Source organism: Chelonia mydas, chromosome 3 (assembly GCF_015237465.2).
Source record: "Chelonia mydas isolate rCheMyd1 chromosome 3, rCheMyd1.pri.v2, whole genome shotgun sequence".
Classification (NCBI taxonomy): domain Eukaryota; kingdom Metazoa; phylum Chordata; order Testudines; family Cheloniidae; genus Chelonia; species Chelonia mydas.
The window spans coordinates 65,939,737-65,956,620 of NC_057851.1; the positions used below are offsets into that span (position 1 = coordinate 65,939,737).

Here is a 16,884-nt window from a genome sequence, read left to right on the forward strand (position 1 = left end):
ATTAACCTGCCATATGGTGGGTGCACAACTGGTTGGAAACCATACTCAGAAACTAGTTATGAGTGGTTTACAATCAAGCTGGAAGGGCATATTGAATGGAGTCCCAGAGGGATCTGTCCTGGATCTGGTTCTGTTCAATATCTTCAACAATGATTTAGATAATGGCATAGAGAGTACACTTATAAAGTTTGCAGACGATACCAAGCTGCAAGCACTTGGGAGTACAGGATTAGAATGTAACAAACTGGAGAAATGGATTGAAATAAACAGGATGAAATTCAGTAAGGATAAATGCAAAGTTTTACACTTAGGAAGCAATAATCAATTCCACAACTACAAAATGGGAATTACTGCCTAGGAAGGAGTACTATAGAAAAGGATCTGAAAGTTATAGTGCAGGTGTGGGCAAACTTTTTGGGCCGAGGGCCACATCTAGGTGGGGAAATTGTATGCAGGACCAGGGCAGGGGGTTGGGGTGCAGGAGGGAGTGCAGGTTGTGGGAGGGGGTGCGGTGTGCAGGAATGGGCTCAGGGCAAGGGATTGGGACAGAGAGGGGTGCAGGGTACTTGAGGGGGCTCAGGGAAGGGGGTTGGGGTGTAGGAGGGGTGTGGACTGCTGAAGGGAGCTCAGGGCAGGGGGTTTAGGTGCATGGGGGTACAGGGTGCAGAAGGGGGCTCAGGGCAGGAGGTTGGGGTGCACAGGGATGCAGGGTGCAGAAGGGGGCTCAGGGCAGGGGGTTGGGGTGCAGGAGGGGTGCAAAGTGCAGGCACGGGGCTTAGGGCAGGGGGTTGGGGGTGCAGAAGGGGTTCGAGATCCAGCCCGGCGCCGCTTACCTAAAGTGGCTCTGGGGTGGCAGCGGCATGCACCGGGGCCAGGGCACGCTCCCTGCATGCCTGCCCTGGCCCCACACCGCACCGCTCCAGGAAGCGGCTGGCACCACGACCCTGCGCAGCCCCTGGGGGTGGGGGTAACAGGGCTCCGCGCGCTGCCCTTGCCAGGCTTCCAGGTACCTCCCCCGAAGCTCCCATTGGCCACGGTTCCCCGTTCCCAGCCAATGGGAGCTGCGGGGGGTCGTGCCTGGAGGCAAGGGCAACGCACAGAGCCCTCTGCCGGCCCCCACCTTGGGCCCCAGGGACGTGGTGCCAGCCGCTTCTGAAAGCGGCGCAGGGCCTGCAGCACTATGGGGGGCAGTCCCACGGGCCGGATCCAAAGCCCTGAAGGGCTGGATCCGGCCCGCGGGCCGTAGTTTGCTCACCCCTGTTATAGTGGATCATAAACTAAATAAGAGTTAACAATGTAATACTGTAACAAATAAAAGCAAACATCATTCTGAGATGTATTACCAGGTTTGTTGTAAGCAAGACATGAAAGTAATTCTTCCACTCTACTGAGCATTGATAAGGCCTCATCTGGAATACTGTGACCAGTTCTGGGCATCACATTTCAGGAAAGGTGGATAAACTGGAGAAAGTCCAGAGGAGAGAAACAAAAATGATTAAAGGTCTAGAAAACATGACCTATGAGGGAAGACTGAAAAAACTGAGTTTGTTTAGTCTGGAGAAGAGAAGACTGAACAGGGACATGATAACAGTCTTCAAGTATCTAAAAGGTTGTTATAAATAGGAGGCAGATAAATTCTTGCCTTGTCCTCAGTGGTTAAGGAGAACAAACAATTAGCTTAAATAGCAGCAAGGGAGGTTTAGGTTGGACATTAGGAAAAACCTCTAAGGGGAGTTACACACTGGAACAAATTGCCTAGGGAGGTTGTAGAATCTCCATCACTGGGGGTTTTTAAGAACAGGTTAGACAAACAGCTGTCAGAGATGGTCTAGAAATACTTAGTCCTGCCTCAGTGCAGGGGACTGGACTAGATGACCTATCAAGGTCCCTTCCAGTCCTAAATTTCTGATTCTATAATTAGACAGGGATTTAGCACAATAAGATCCAGGGTGCAAGTGTAATCTAAAAAAGATTACAACAGAATACAGAGTTTTATATAATTATATTAAATTTGTTGAAAATGCCTCTTCTAATCCCTTCATCTATCCAGGGGCTCCACCCCTTCCTGGCTTTCTTTGCCCCCATTCTGACATTCTCTCCAAACCTGCTCTACCTCCTATTCTCCTTCCCCCACAATAATTATAATCTGGGCTTCATTCTTCCAAAGCTATTCCTTAACTCCACCTGCTTCTTCAACTACCTCCCCATCTCTCTTCTTCCCTTCATCTCCAAACTCATTGGATATCATATTTACAAACATTGCTGCAAGTTCCTTTTTTCCAACTACACCTTGGATCCTCTCCAATATGGCTTCAAGCATCTTCAGTTGATTGAAACAACTCTCATTAAGCGTTCTAATGATCTCTCTCTAACTAAATCTCAGGGCCTCTCCTCCATCTACCAAGATGCCTGCTCCTTCCGCTACCATTCACCTGTCTTTATCTTCTTAGACTGAAAATAGCAAGGACTGTATCTTCCTCTGTATTTGGAACACATCTAAAACATTGTTAGTACTACTGCAAACTTAAGAATAAAAAGATAAGAAAATTCAATTTAATATTCTCAACGTGTCTTCACTGCACTCTGTTACTTTTAAACATTGCTGCTATGCAATAAAGTCTCCCACTGTTCTAAAACATACATAATACATAAGAACAGAGGATTAGCAACCTCAAACAACAATTCCCGGGCTTTCAGTTTAAGTAAGCCTATTTTATTTTTGTTGTCTAATATTCCTACATTCATAATATTTCCTTTTGAAAGAATACTTTGGTTCATCCTTTAAATTATCTCAACTTAAGCTACAAAATACACTGAGAAAATTACACATTGCTCAATCTAAAAATAAGCGATTAACAATAGTTGAACAAATCTAAGTTTAATAAATCCTGAAACAATATATACTGAAATTTGATCAATAATTGCACTATGAAAGTCTCACCAATATTTTAAAATAAAAAGTAATTAAGAGCATTTTATACATCTCATGAAGCTTTTATTCAGTTACAAACTACCCTATGTGCTAAATCAGAAAGCAGAAATTCTAAAAATGCACCAATGTAATAGGCACTTATTTCCTGCAACAAAATGAAAGACTAGGGATACTCTCCTAGACAATTCTACTTACGATAGAAAAGGCTGTGATAAATAAAGTTATGTAACCAGAGTTACATGAATTCTTCGATTCAATACAAAGTGTTTGGAACCTTTTTTCCCCATTATTTTACATTTTAATAATATTCTGTGGTGTTATCAAGACCATAGTGAACTACGAATTTTGTTTTACAGGCTCAGTAAAGTAGTTCATAGTCTTTTTTTTTTTTTTTTTTTTAACTTACAACTCTGCCACAGCAAAACAAAAAAAGGCCAAGTCAGTCACTTGTTTGTGTTTAGCTGCTGCAGAACCAGCAGAGAAGAGCACAGGTTAGTCCTATTCCTAGAGCTGGACTGACATCACCAACAATAATGCTTACAAGTAAGGAAGTAAGATAAAGAGAGCTCTTTGCTTAGTTGGTGAGTAAAAAGACACTGTTTACCAAAATGGAAAGAGATCATATCAGGAAATTATGTTATTTAATTGCTTTCAAAAGAGATTTATTTTAATAGTTAAGAAAGCACACTAGCATTCCAGCAAACCATTTCTATCAACTTGCATTGTATTGAGAATTAGTAAGTCAACTGCAGCCCTGGTGGGTGGAAGGGGGAAATATACCATTACTTCCCTTTTCTTCATCTCTTCCAGTCTGAGCACTAGCCATTTGTATTGTTTTGCTTATTGTTAAGAACAGTTAACTGACAGATCCATCTGTAGTTCTCTCAGGAAGCTTTTTGATGCACCCCAATCTTTACTCTCAGTTCTTAGAGAGGATTCACACATGTATCATATTATGCAAATTATTTAAAGTCAATTTTCACTTAAAATGCTATGCATTGTACAAATTTTACCAAATTTTAACATAGCAACACTTAAAATTTCCCAGAGGAAACCAACTACATTGAGTACTCAGCCTTTGTTCTGAAGTAACTGATATAGAAAGATCTCATGCTTTTTTCTACTCATACAGAAAGATCTCATACTTTACAGCCTAGTTTGCACAAGTGACAAATAGTAGCAGCTGTGTAAAGTCACTGAATACCAACTTGTACTTAATCTGTCTATTATCACTGTGGTTCCAGTGGTTGGTCACAGATCAATGCTTCAACAATCCACAGGTTCCATAAAAACAAGAACTGAATGAGGGGGAACTGCTTACCTATTTATTATTTTGGTCATTGTACCAAACTGCACACATGAATGACACAATGCAACCTCCTCCTCTGACTAAATTCCTGTTAATGGTTCCAAAGACACACAGAACACAACATACAGACTCCAATCACTTCTGTAATGGCAATTTTATTAAGAACCAAGAGAAACAGAAATAACAGTGTATCTACAGCCGTGACTAATTTGTGATGAAAGAGGTGCCAGGGCTCAAGCAATTTTTTTACTTTCATAAATGACACAGCAAACCCGGAGGTGCCGGGGCTATGAACTGCCAATCCTAGAGATGCTGGGGTTCAGCCCTGGCAAGCCCTGATAAATTAAGCAGTGATCAACAGTAATTCCACCAAAGCAAAGACTTCTTGATGATGAAAAATGTTCATTAGTAGCAGATGGTGAAAAAAATTTCATTAGCACAAGTGAAGGAATGTAACTGGAAGTTTTCAATCCCATATTTTAAATGTATTAAGATAATAAAATTAAGTTCCATTGCAACTTACGCCTGTAGGCTGAAAAATCAGTCCATCCACTTCATGACTGACTTCTCTGGCAAAACTTCCTTCAAGAAGCTGTAAAAGAAAAACAAAACAAAAATAATATTTCCAGTATACAGGAAAATGTTTCATTTGCAAGATTCCACATTGATAAAAGTTCCATAGTACTTCAGTAACCACTTTTTTAAATAACTAGATTACCATTTAAAGCTTGGGTTCAGAATCTGGGCAACATGAAAAATACAAAGAAAAAACAGACCTGGTGGAATTAAATTAACATATTTACAAATAATACGCCAACAAAAGTAGCACGCATACCTCAAGATATTATACCAGTTTGAGAAAAACATTAGGGTTAGAAAAAGGATGTTTGGAAAACATGATGATTCTATATACTTCAGAAAAGTACTGGTAACGCAAAAGCTGTTCAAGTATGGGACAAGATAGGCTTCTACAAAAATGCAATTAATAACAGTTGCTATTTTAAACATATGAAATACTACTTTTTTTAAGATTACATTATATTTGAAAATAAAACAAAACTTCTACTGATTATATACAAAGCTTTTGTAAAGCAGAATTCTTAACTTCCATATCCCAGTAAAAACTATTGTACTAATTAAAGTCATGATCTGAATTAATATGCTGTTACATATCAAGCAGAGTTTGACTTCTGTTGAGGTGAACATCTAGATTTATCTACCTGAGAGAAATATTTACCAAGCCAAACAAAGGGGTCAGTATTTATGTCAAGTGACCACATATCTTAATGTGTACCCAAATATGAAGTCTCTGGGAACAAATGACTTCATGGAAGCTGTGAGTAACCAGAAATTCTGAAAATAAGGCCAGTTATATAGGTACCTAAATAATATTTATTAATTATAATCTTGACTTTTCTATACTCATCTAAAGCTGTGGGCTCCCTTGGCAATGTTTGAAAAATAAATTAACAGATCAGTCAATTACCTCAAGATCAAATAAAACAGCAAAAACAGATATATAAAACACAAAAATGTAACTAACTTTAGGAAATTTTGAAAATTTTGGCCCAGTAGTGCCTCTCTCGGAATGATCCCATTTAAATGACAGGGACTACTCAGTAACTAAACTACTACTTAAGGTGAGTAAGTGTATCAGAATCCAGCCCTGAGTAAGGAATTAATTTTAAAAGCATGAAAAGTTACCAAAGATTTGTGTCTAACAGTAGATATAATGCTACACAGCAGTGTAGCTCAACACACCATAAATAATCAGAATGCTAGTGTCCCACCTGAGAAAAAAAATTATTTCAACTTGTGGCTGATTGTATGTGATAATTTACTTTTTTTTTTTTTTTTGCCAGACATACACATTTTATTTTAAACACAAATATGGTACTTGAAACATTTATCTTCACTCTATAAAGAACAAAATATGAGAAGCATCATTCATTATTGCTTTCATTATACAGTTTTTAGAAATATTTTTATTAAAAACATTTTAAAATAGTTCTCAGATGTGATAAAGAACTTAATTTTCAGTATAGTACTGGATGCTGAGTTGAAAATGATCCATTGAGTTGTTATTTTCAGTGCTGTAGGATCCACATTTAGAATCTGAAGTCCTAGCACGTACTCAGATAATCGTATAGTTTGAGTGTCTGAAATTTGCAACTGAAACTCATGACCAGCAGCTATTAAAATGATTGAGTTTTTTTTAATCTTCAGAGCTCGACTGGCACATGAAAATCCCAGTATTTAGGAAAAAAACAACATATTAAAAATCTGGAATATTTACTAGATATTGTTCAAAATTAAAAATAATTGTTCCTGCATTTCAAACTAAATTGTAATGAGTCACTGCTAATCTTTGCTCTAGCTGACCAATGTAACACATTGGAGATCGTGTTAAAAAAAAACTCTTGATAAAGTATTTTTCTGCACTGCTGACTCTTTCAGGTTATGCATGAAATCTTTAATCGGGATTGTTTTTCATGTTGCTGTCTGCCCCGGACCTGATCTTTGTATAAAGTAAATTAAAAAAAAAAAGTTAGGATAAGGAAGTATTACAACTGAGTTTAAAAAAAACCCAGCAAAACCAGAAAACCCAAATTTTATCATATTAAGAATGTGTTTAATGCTTTCTTATATTCAAATAATTTGGAAAAGCACTGCTTCTCTAAAATTACCAATCCCATGGGATTAGCTCCCTTAGGTCCTTGGCTGCCCAATTTGATCAGGTGGAAACTCTTGTAGACTTGAACTTAGACTCTCCTCAACTTTTGAAGCATCTAAAGATGCACTTTGCATGTACCTCAGTCAGGTACATATACTGCACCCTATTCACATGTTCAAATGTCAATCCCTTTCTGGACAGAACTGCTGGAGGATCTGCCTTGGGACCATCATTGGTTTGCTGACCACAAAAATTGGCAGGGGCTACAGGAGCACATGTAGTCCTGGAAACTACTTATTTTCTAAAAACTGATTAGATTTCAAGTATCCCTTTACTTTTTGCATTTGACAGCGCTGTGTATATAATTAATTACACCTCTCAGTATACTACACCCAATGATCTCCACACTCCTGCATTAAGCCCTACTGACTAACCCCACATGATAAGAGAGGCCCTCTCTTAAGAGAAGTTTTTCTTATGCGCAAAGATGAAATAGGCTTGTCTTTCTGACATCTCGTCATGGAGGTCCAGCCATCAGCTTCAACACCACATGTGCAGAACAGAGCTCTTGATCTTTCCTCCATCTGTCAGTCACCATGGACATCACTATCCCCACATCAGTCAGGCCCATACCCTGGCCCTTAGTTTTTCAGCCCTTTTTCTAGATCACCATACCCAGGCCATACCAAGATCTGGTCTTTCCTCTCTATCTATATAGTTAAAACTGATACCCAGGTCTTCATCTTCTCAAGTCTCAATTACTGCAACCTCCTCCTCTCTATCCTTTTCAAATCCCACCTGGTCCCATTTATACCCATTCAAAATGCTGCTACAGAGATAATTTCCTAACTCATCACTTCAACCATATCTTCCCTCTCTTTGCATCTGTCAACTGTCTCCCTGCTTGTCCACCACATCAAACAACTTGTCCTCAACTTTGAAGGCCTTTCATGGCCTATCCTCACCCTACTTATCATGTGCTATCAAGATATCTACTCCTGCCTCTGCTCTGCAAATGACTCTAGACTTCATCACCCAATACCAAATTTAAAAACTAGTACCTTTACGTCTTCTATCATGCCATCCCTTATGCATGGGAGGAGGTCCCTGTAAGCATCCACAATGTGACCTCATTGTCCTCCTTCAAATCCATCCTTAAAACTTTCCTTTGCCTTGATGCCCACTCCTCACTTTATATGAAGCATAAAGGCCCCCTGAATCCCTGCTTGGCGCTTAACTTTCAAAATGTCAAATCTGAACTTCCTTGGTTTTGCTGAATGATATCATGGGGATTTCATGAATGTGTATTGTGAAATCTCCACCTTAACTGAAGGGGCAAGGACGTTGAATCTTCAAGAAAAATATGCTCTCTCTCAAGTGTTCATTAGGCACTGAATTTAAATAGGGGGTCAAAAACCAAGAACAAATCTGTTAACAATTGATGACAATCCCTCATTACTCATGTCATAATTTCTCAAATTTTACAGTTGTCAGAATCTTTCAGTATAATATTCCCAATATAAGAGAGAGAGAGAGAGAGAGACCTGTGAGAACATTAATACCACACTAAGAAGCAAAAAAGGATTTCCCTCCTCCCTTCCAAAGGTCACCTTTAAGAACCTTGTGGTCTCTGCTGATGAAACTCAAAAAAAATAACTTCTCCCCTTCTTACTATACCTGTTAGTTTTTCTGTCACTTGGTCAATCAGTAGAGACCTATAAATAATGGACACTTGTCCTGTGAGTTGTGGAAGCAGCAGACTAGTTAGGGAGTTATTTCATCTTTTCGTCCAATATGGGAAGCTAAGTTGTGAAGCAAAAAGAGCAACGGGTCATTTTTCTTGCCTACTACTACCATGATAGAAAATGCCTTACAATTTATTCTGATTGACCAAACCCCAGAAAACAAACTAACAGATAAGAGATAAAGGTTTATTAAGTAAAGTAGTCTTAGTGGGGCTGGATTACAAGGGTTTTGCCATGAGACTTTTATGTTATGCTGAGAGTGCTTGTATATTGCAGAATTTGAAAAAATGTCTAAAACATTTTTATGTTTTAAGCATGTTTATGTTCATGCTTCTATGTTTTAAGAAGATTCTAAAATCAGTGGCATGAACAAAAAAAGACTTGAATTATGAGTAAACTTATATTACTTTTTCACTACCAAAATTTTAATATACGTTTTTAGTTGTACAAACTTCTAATTGTAGATACGCAAGATTCATCCTGAAATCAGCCTCCTATCTTCCTGTTTAATTTACCAAACATGTTAACATTTCTAATTAACTTGAACAGTGTAATCTATTTAATCGGCACCATGATAAATGGCACACCTGCTTAACTGGGATGACTGCCAGGGAACAAATAAAATGCAATGCATTTCAATGATGCTTTGTGCAAAAAAGATAAATTATGCACACAATCCAGTTTTGCTGGTACGCTATTCTTAGTAGTTTACTGGTATGAATTTCTACCCGTGAAGCCCTTGACTAACTGCAGGTAGTTTCCTGCTCTACACTGAACACTAAAAGAGGACATATTTCCTCCATATGGTTTACTATTTTAATCATTTTCTATTATTCTTATTTTAAAAAGCAATTCATGAATAAAAATAATTGTTCCAGCTAATATGAAAATCCTGGCTTTTGATTTGCTGAAAACAACTGTTTAAAATGTACGAATCATGTGCAGACTTGGCGGAATTTGATTTTAATTTTTTTACAATCTCAAGGAATATCATCAATGTTTACTTAAGCATTTTTTCTATTTATTGATTTATATTTTCACTCACTGTTGCAGGAAATTATGGGAGTTGGTCAGACAATTATTGAATGACAGACAATGAGATTCAAATAGTGAAACCTTTATAAACTGTTAGAACACAAATTTTCAACATCACATGTAAAAATATACAAAGTAAACATCCCTAAACCAACAAATCATACCTCTTTTTTCTATTCATTGAGTAGTCCACTTGTAACAACGCTAATTCAAATGGTTAAATCACTGCACTAGGCCTTACTTTGCCTATCTGTAAATTTTAATCATCAGTGGAAATATTTTTTCATCAGTTTGCGTGCGCGCAGTGAAATTGATGTTTACTGACATTTATCAATAAAAATAAATCCTTCCAAGCATAGTCATGTGACAAGAAGACTTCTGTTTAAAAAAAGATTTCTCTTAAAAAATATTGTGATCTGGAGCAATATTATTTAATCAGTTTGCAAACGTAAATGTTACGGCCTGATTTTGATGAAACTATCTCTCAGCCAGTGGGACAGTGTTTCCTGAATAGCGAAAAGTTGAATAATCAGCTTTCTGGGCCCTATTTCTTCTTTGGAATTTAAAAAAAAATATCTGTTTGACGACGACAGCCAGAGACAGACGCACACATCCTCTTTATTCTCCTAGAGGATGTTTTGGTGGATAAAGCATTCCAATCAACACAATTTCTAATCAATGGTTTGGTAGCTCTGAGGCAAGGCACCCAACTCTTGTGGATTTTCAGAGGTAATTTCATATGAGAGAGAGATACAGGAGTTTGAAACTTCCAGTCCATGCTCAGACAAATTCCTCTCCTGTCTCTTCCTTGCACACTTTAAAAATATATTACGAAACTGTAGATTTCTACAAGAAATCTGCTGCGTATGAAATATTTATTAGCTTATTTTTACTAAGCCGTGATTTTCTATAAAATAATCTAACGGAAGCACCATAACCAAGATTTTACGAGTAATGTGTTAAATTACATTATGTAACAATCTCTCTTAACTACTTAGCTATTTTGCTTAAAGTTCTGATGCAAAGCATCAGAAAATAATTTTTTTCCAGCAAATACCAATGATTGCTATGAATTAAACTCAAAGAGTTTATTATATAGAAAATTTCATTTTGCATTTCATTAGGAGAGACAAATATGCATCTGTGATTTTCCCAATCAATTTCAAAACTGCTGTAGGCTAACTTAATTCAGTTTTAACCCAAGCTCATATCAATTCTTCATGTACCAACCCTTAGGTATTATACCAAAGCCAAGTTCAAATTGCTCATCTATTTTTTTTTCTTTTTCTTCATAATGAAATCTGTGGAGGAAAGGACCGTTTGTTCAGAAGTATTAGAGGTAAAGCTATTACCTCACCTACACCTTGTCTCATGCAAATAAGTAACATTTTCATTAGCTATATCAGTTGCATATTGTTTGTGAGGCCTTAGGTTGTGAGAACATTATATATGTTAACTGTATGCAATCAAAAACAATACACATTAATGAAAACAATCAAACATTTCAGAAATTATCAGATACTATGATGGGCACCCTGGAAATACCTTGACAGACTAGATTCCCAAGTTAAAAAAAAATAGCCGTAACTCTGAATTTCCTGAGTATCTAATGTTTGGTTGGGGATAATTACAACATCCTTGTAATATTCTGACCCTTAATTTACTAATACAAAGTCTCAACCTTAACTTCATCTTAACAGTTTGTTGGCTGGGAATTACTTTGACTTTTACAAAAATATTAAATTTCATTCATAAAAACTCATTAGTAAAACTGAAGAGAGTGCTACTGAACAATATTTCTAATTATCTGAAGACATGTAGCAACAACTTTAAATCACTTTTTAACCTTAACTTTTAATAGCTATTCGCCAGTACATAGTGCTTAATTTGTGCCAGGGCTGAGCCCTGGCTCCTCTAGGATTGGCAATTCAGAACCTCAGCATCTCTGGGCTTGATGCATCATTTATGAAAGTAAAAAAATTGTTTGAGCTCCAGCACATATTTCATTACAAATTAAGCACTGCCAGTAAACCACCACAGCTCAAAGTAGCCAGTGTCCCAGCCAGCTAAACTGGGTTTAGGGGTGATCAGATCAACAGCACAGTACAAAGCAACCAAGCTTCATGTAATTTACAGCTGTCTTACTAATTTAGAGGAGTGTGTTACATGAAATGAGGAACAGAGCTTTTCCGGCTCCTCCGTTCTAGTTTATCTGCTTTTTAAGGACACCCTTATGTGCTTTCCCCTGACAGTACATAGTGGAGCCAACGCAGTGCCAAGGGGAGCCTTTCATGCACTGATGCCCACACTAGCATGCAACCAATGAACCTTTAGAAGGCAGTGACACCTGAGCCAACCAACCTATCAATAACATACGTTTAGCCTCCCTCAGACTTGATTTGCGATCAAATTATCTTAGAAGAAAATTTAGTTGAGTTATAGCTTACATAAAATCATATAAACATAATATTCAGGAGTTATCTGAGTTATTGACCTGACCAGGTCTGCAACCTACGTAATCAGAACAATTAAATACAAGTCATTAATCATTAGCTTAATTACAACCTAATTTCTTCAAATATAGCCCATGCTATATTTTTAGCTATAAGTTTGAAGAGTCAGTGTAATTCCATTATTAAAAATAATTTGAGACAAAGAAATAATGACAGCTGATACATTTCTTAAATGATCTAGCATCTGATTTTAACTAATGGATTTACTTGTAAATTTTCTCAAAAAATTCATTCTGTGCTCAAAAAGAAAGTACTGTAAGTTTGGAGAGGATACACTGTATTTTTCATAAGAGGTTTAATCCCTGCTTTAAAAGAAAAAATGAAACGAAAAATGAAATATGGTTCTGCGACCAATGCCTCTATATTATTTTATATTGACACAAATACTTTTACCACTAGAAATATTTCTTTTTAGTTATCTTAGCTCTGTTAAACTGAGAATTTCTTTCCCCCATGGGTAACATATTACCAAAACAACTCCTTTATCTAAATGTTTTAAAAACTTTTTTAAAAGTCTCTTTTATTAACACCTTGAAAAATTCTGATGTAAGACGACATCCTGACAGGATAGATTAAAACAAAAAGCATCTTTTACTATTATTATTATATGTCAATATGCTTGGTGCTATACGGAAACAGAGGAAGATACAGTCCCAGCCTCAAATAGGACATTAGTACTATGTAAAAAGAATGTATTTACACCTGCATCTAGAAGCGTACACTGAAACATTAAAAATTCATAACTTGTTTTATTTTAAGTAAATTTAAATTTAGTTACAAGATAGGAAAATTAATCTTCATTAGATCCTAACTGTTCACCAGAGATCAGTCTTGCAGTCTTCGATGCTCCCTCACTAATATTCTTTTTTAAATGTCTTCTTTGTGAATTAACTTTTAGCCAGCTTTTAAGAACATTTATTTTCTATAATGTTTATAATCTTTAAACACAAGCCTAATAGGTCTGGTATACGCTCTAATAAAAGACTGCCAGCATTTACAGCTTTAGATCTGTAAATGATGCATCTCAATACAATTCCAGATTTTCTCAAGCATATCGTAGTTTGCAATGAGACATGCACAGATTACTAGCACTTAGTACTGCTTATATTAAAAGGAACCTGGTAATCCTCTGTCTCTGCACTTCCTTCCTCTCACCCCTCCCCTTCACCCATACCTCCCCTCACCCTCCAATAAGAGAGAGACCTTGATCATGTCCCTGTAAAACATCTGCAGTGTGGGTATTTTGTCTGTTGTATTAAACTAGTTGTCTTTGCCTTCCAAGCCCTATATCGCTGACATGGTCTCCTCTGCCTTCCTCCATCACACTTCCTTTCTACCAATGACAATGGCCTCAATACCCATTTCATCACCTCTTCATCTCCATGCATTCCTGCAAGCTTCCCCTTATTTGACAAACCTCAATATAAAATTGATTTACTCCCAAGTACTTGCACCTGATATGTTTAAAAATCCATGTTGATGTTTTATACCCAAAGCAGGAGACACAGATCCTTTAACATTTACTGTGTTTTAACAGCATGCAATAATACTGATAGATGCATCTGAATTAATTTAAAATATTTTTTGGTATTAAGCGGAACATTTTTCATCCTATTCTTTATGAGCCAGATGTAAAGTGGTTTTTCACCTCTGATGTCTGTACAAAGAAAGATCTTTAAATAAAGGAACTCCATGTTATACTCCAATTAAAAGTCTGTACAGTGGATTTCTTACTTGTGTGGGCATACCTCCTGGAATCTGATTTGGGTAAACAAAGTTTGAATGCTTATATGAATCTTTTTGTCCAGCAATCTGACTGGAGATTTCATAAGCTTCTTGTGAGATTTCTGTTTTTTCCTTGTTATGGCAAGGGCAAAAATATTTTGAAAATAACTTACCATGTGCTATTTAGGAAGCCCTAATTTTAGGTTACATCAAGAACTCCAGTGGTGCATTAATTGTATTTTATTTTAAATTAATCAAACTCTTTAGCACTTCAAAAAAGTGTGGCTCATGTCTGCTTTGACTTTAGGTCAGTTACTTTATCATCAAAGCCAACTTGCACATGACTAATTTGTCTTTCCCCACCTCACCCAGACAATAACTTTTTACAAACTTAGGTCCATAAAAAGTGATTGGAAGCCCTGGGGCTGTTGTCACCCACACCCTCACTGTTTTGAGCTCCAGCTTTCTGACTTTATTTCCTGAGAGAGCAGTCAGGAAGAAGAGACAACCTGGAGCTGGTTGGGGACAAACATCTTCTGAGGCTATGTCTTAGGACAATGCTTGAGAATGTCATTAATTGCATACCGAGACCCACTCCCACAGCATTAGCCATCTTCACCAGATCAGGCAATAAGAATTGAAATCCAAAAAGCTAACTGAGGATTCAGCTCACTTGGCAGCTCTGTAAACCTTATACAATAGGGACAAACATTGAATATGTTAAAAAAGAAATATGGGGCTAGGAAAAGGGATGTCTAATTCATGTTTTGAAAAAAACTCATGCTCAAATTGATCTCCTGTTGAGATAAAGCACCTCTTACCTTTGATTCATTGATAAGTTTGATATTTATTGGGAATGTCTCTTTAAAATTATTGAGAGAATAGGGGTCAAATTTTCAAAAATGCTTATGTGACTTAGAGCCCTATGTCCCATTTTAAATGTGACATAGGTACTTGAGACTCACTGAATGTCACTGGGACTAAGAAACTTTTCATAATGGGACATAGTGTTTTTGAAAATTTTACCCTAGGCTTCCAAGTAAAGCCACTATAAAAACTGAGAGAAAACATGCATGCCCATAAAAAAACTAAATGTGTGAATGGCTACCTGATATTTCAAGCAACTAAGTAAAATCACCTTGATCAATTACATAAAGATTTTGGCAAAAGGTGTATCAAAGCAATGAATACTAGATTTAAATAATGTCACAGGTAGGATATACTAAAAGGAGTAACAAAAAAAGAGAAGGCTCATGCATTGCAGTGTTGAGGGGGAAGCTACGGGGTGTTACACAGAGTGGTGGAAGTGAATGATGGATCTCTTATCTTGTGGATTGGTCTATGCTGGCTCCAGCCCCAGAGAAAATTACAGCTGCCCAGCATCTGCTCTAATTTATGCCACCTAAGGATTAGTGATGCATATCTGAGCTCCATCATATCCTGGAGGTAAGATGGAAAAGCAGCAAATGCCCATGTGCTGCAATGTGGGGAGAGTATATCTGCAGTGTCCATCCAGGACAGATTTGAGACACTTTGTTTCCTTTTAGGTTCTAAGGATGAGGAGAAGTTTAGGTTTATTTCATATGTTTGGGCTGCATAGTACGGGTGATGGTGTAACACTGAGTGAGGAGGAAGTGATATTTATTGTATATTTGGACTGAAGTGCCTCTACAGGTAGGCAGTGAGATTTCGGTTCACATTCTATAATATTCCCTGGTGTTTCTCAATGTATTTAGCTATATTACCACTAAGATTTGTTTAATATACATTTTATTAGGAACCTAGAGGCTTTCAGGCATTGAATGCCAATGAAATAAAGTACTATTTTATTAAGTAATAACGAGACTAGATTCACAAAAACAAACATCTTGTACTAAATTTAATATTTTTTCCATGCATATAATGAGCAGAAATGTCATTTAAGTCACATTGCATTTTCTGGGCTTTTGTGGTCATCAGTGATGCTCTGAAATGTGGGCCACGGAAAGAGAAGAAAACTGTTAGAGTAACTGTAGCAATTAAATTAAGTGAAAAATTTAACTTCCTAATAATAAATTCTCTAAAGAAGTTTTAAACAGCTTGTGGAAAAACAAATAGTGAAAGATAAGTGTTTTATTTTCAGTGAAACACTCCATAACAATTTACTGTGATTTAACTGCCTAGGATACTCAAACCATCAACAGATTTATATTTTATAATGTACTCTAAAAGAAGCCTCATGTTCCCTGGCTGAAAAAATGAAGAGAAAAGCCATACAAGGAAGAAAGCTGAGTTATTGTAAATTCTACAATAGATTTTCATGCAAAGTCCAAATATATAATACTTCATGTAACCACCCACTCTGGATAACACAGATTCTGAATGTAAGAGACAAAAGTTAGAAAAACTGATTTGTCTAGATATACCATTGTGCACTCTAATTTCTAACATAGTACTAAGCAAGACAATAAAGACAAGCTTCATAAACTCATCCAGTTATAAAATACTATTTAATAATATTACTTACTACTCCTTTTCTGAAGTGGGATCTGTTGCAGCAGATGAAATAATATGACAAATTATGGCGAAATCATGGGCCACTGACTGGGGGAGAGTAAAATCTTGAACTGTCTTGGTGAAATAAAAAAAAATTCAACTATATTCCACACAAAATGCTACTCAGATTACATCCTGATCTACCAGTAAATTAACAATCATACTAAAAGGCTAAAAATAACCCCTTTGCCAAGTTACTCATACAGAACATTTTGGCATAAGACATTAAAAACATCCAATTACTGCAATAGATTTGTTTCCTATAAGAATGAAAGTAGATAATGGCAGCAGTGTGATACTGATGCTCACTAATAGGATCAGGAGACTAATTAATACCCATGAATCATTTGTAGCATTCAAAACTTGATTAATGTCAGGTCAAGTTTAACATGCGATAGGTTTGATTAGTAATGCTC

At 36.9% G+C, this 16,884-nt stretch overlaps 1 protein-coding gene across 4 annotated transcripts in view; it reads right to left on the reverse strand.

Annotated features, from left to right (window-relative positions):
- RNGTT (RNA guanylyltransferase and 5'-phosphatase) overlaps positions 1-16,884 on the reverse strand; it is a 449,575-nt gene that overhangs the window by 200,984 nt on the left and 231,707 nt on the right. For 3 of the 4 annotated variants that reach the window (XM_037894454.2, XM_037894456.2, XM_037894455.2), the window contains one exon: positions 4,765-4,833. The exons of the other annotated variant lie outside the window; for it this stretch is intronic. In XM_037894454.2, coding sequence (XP_037750382.2) covers positions 4,765-4,833 — 69 coding nt within the window. The remainder of the gene's footprint in view (positions 1-4,764; positions 4,834-16,884) is intronic. 4 annotated transcript variants of the gene reach the window in all.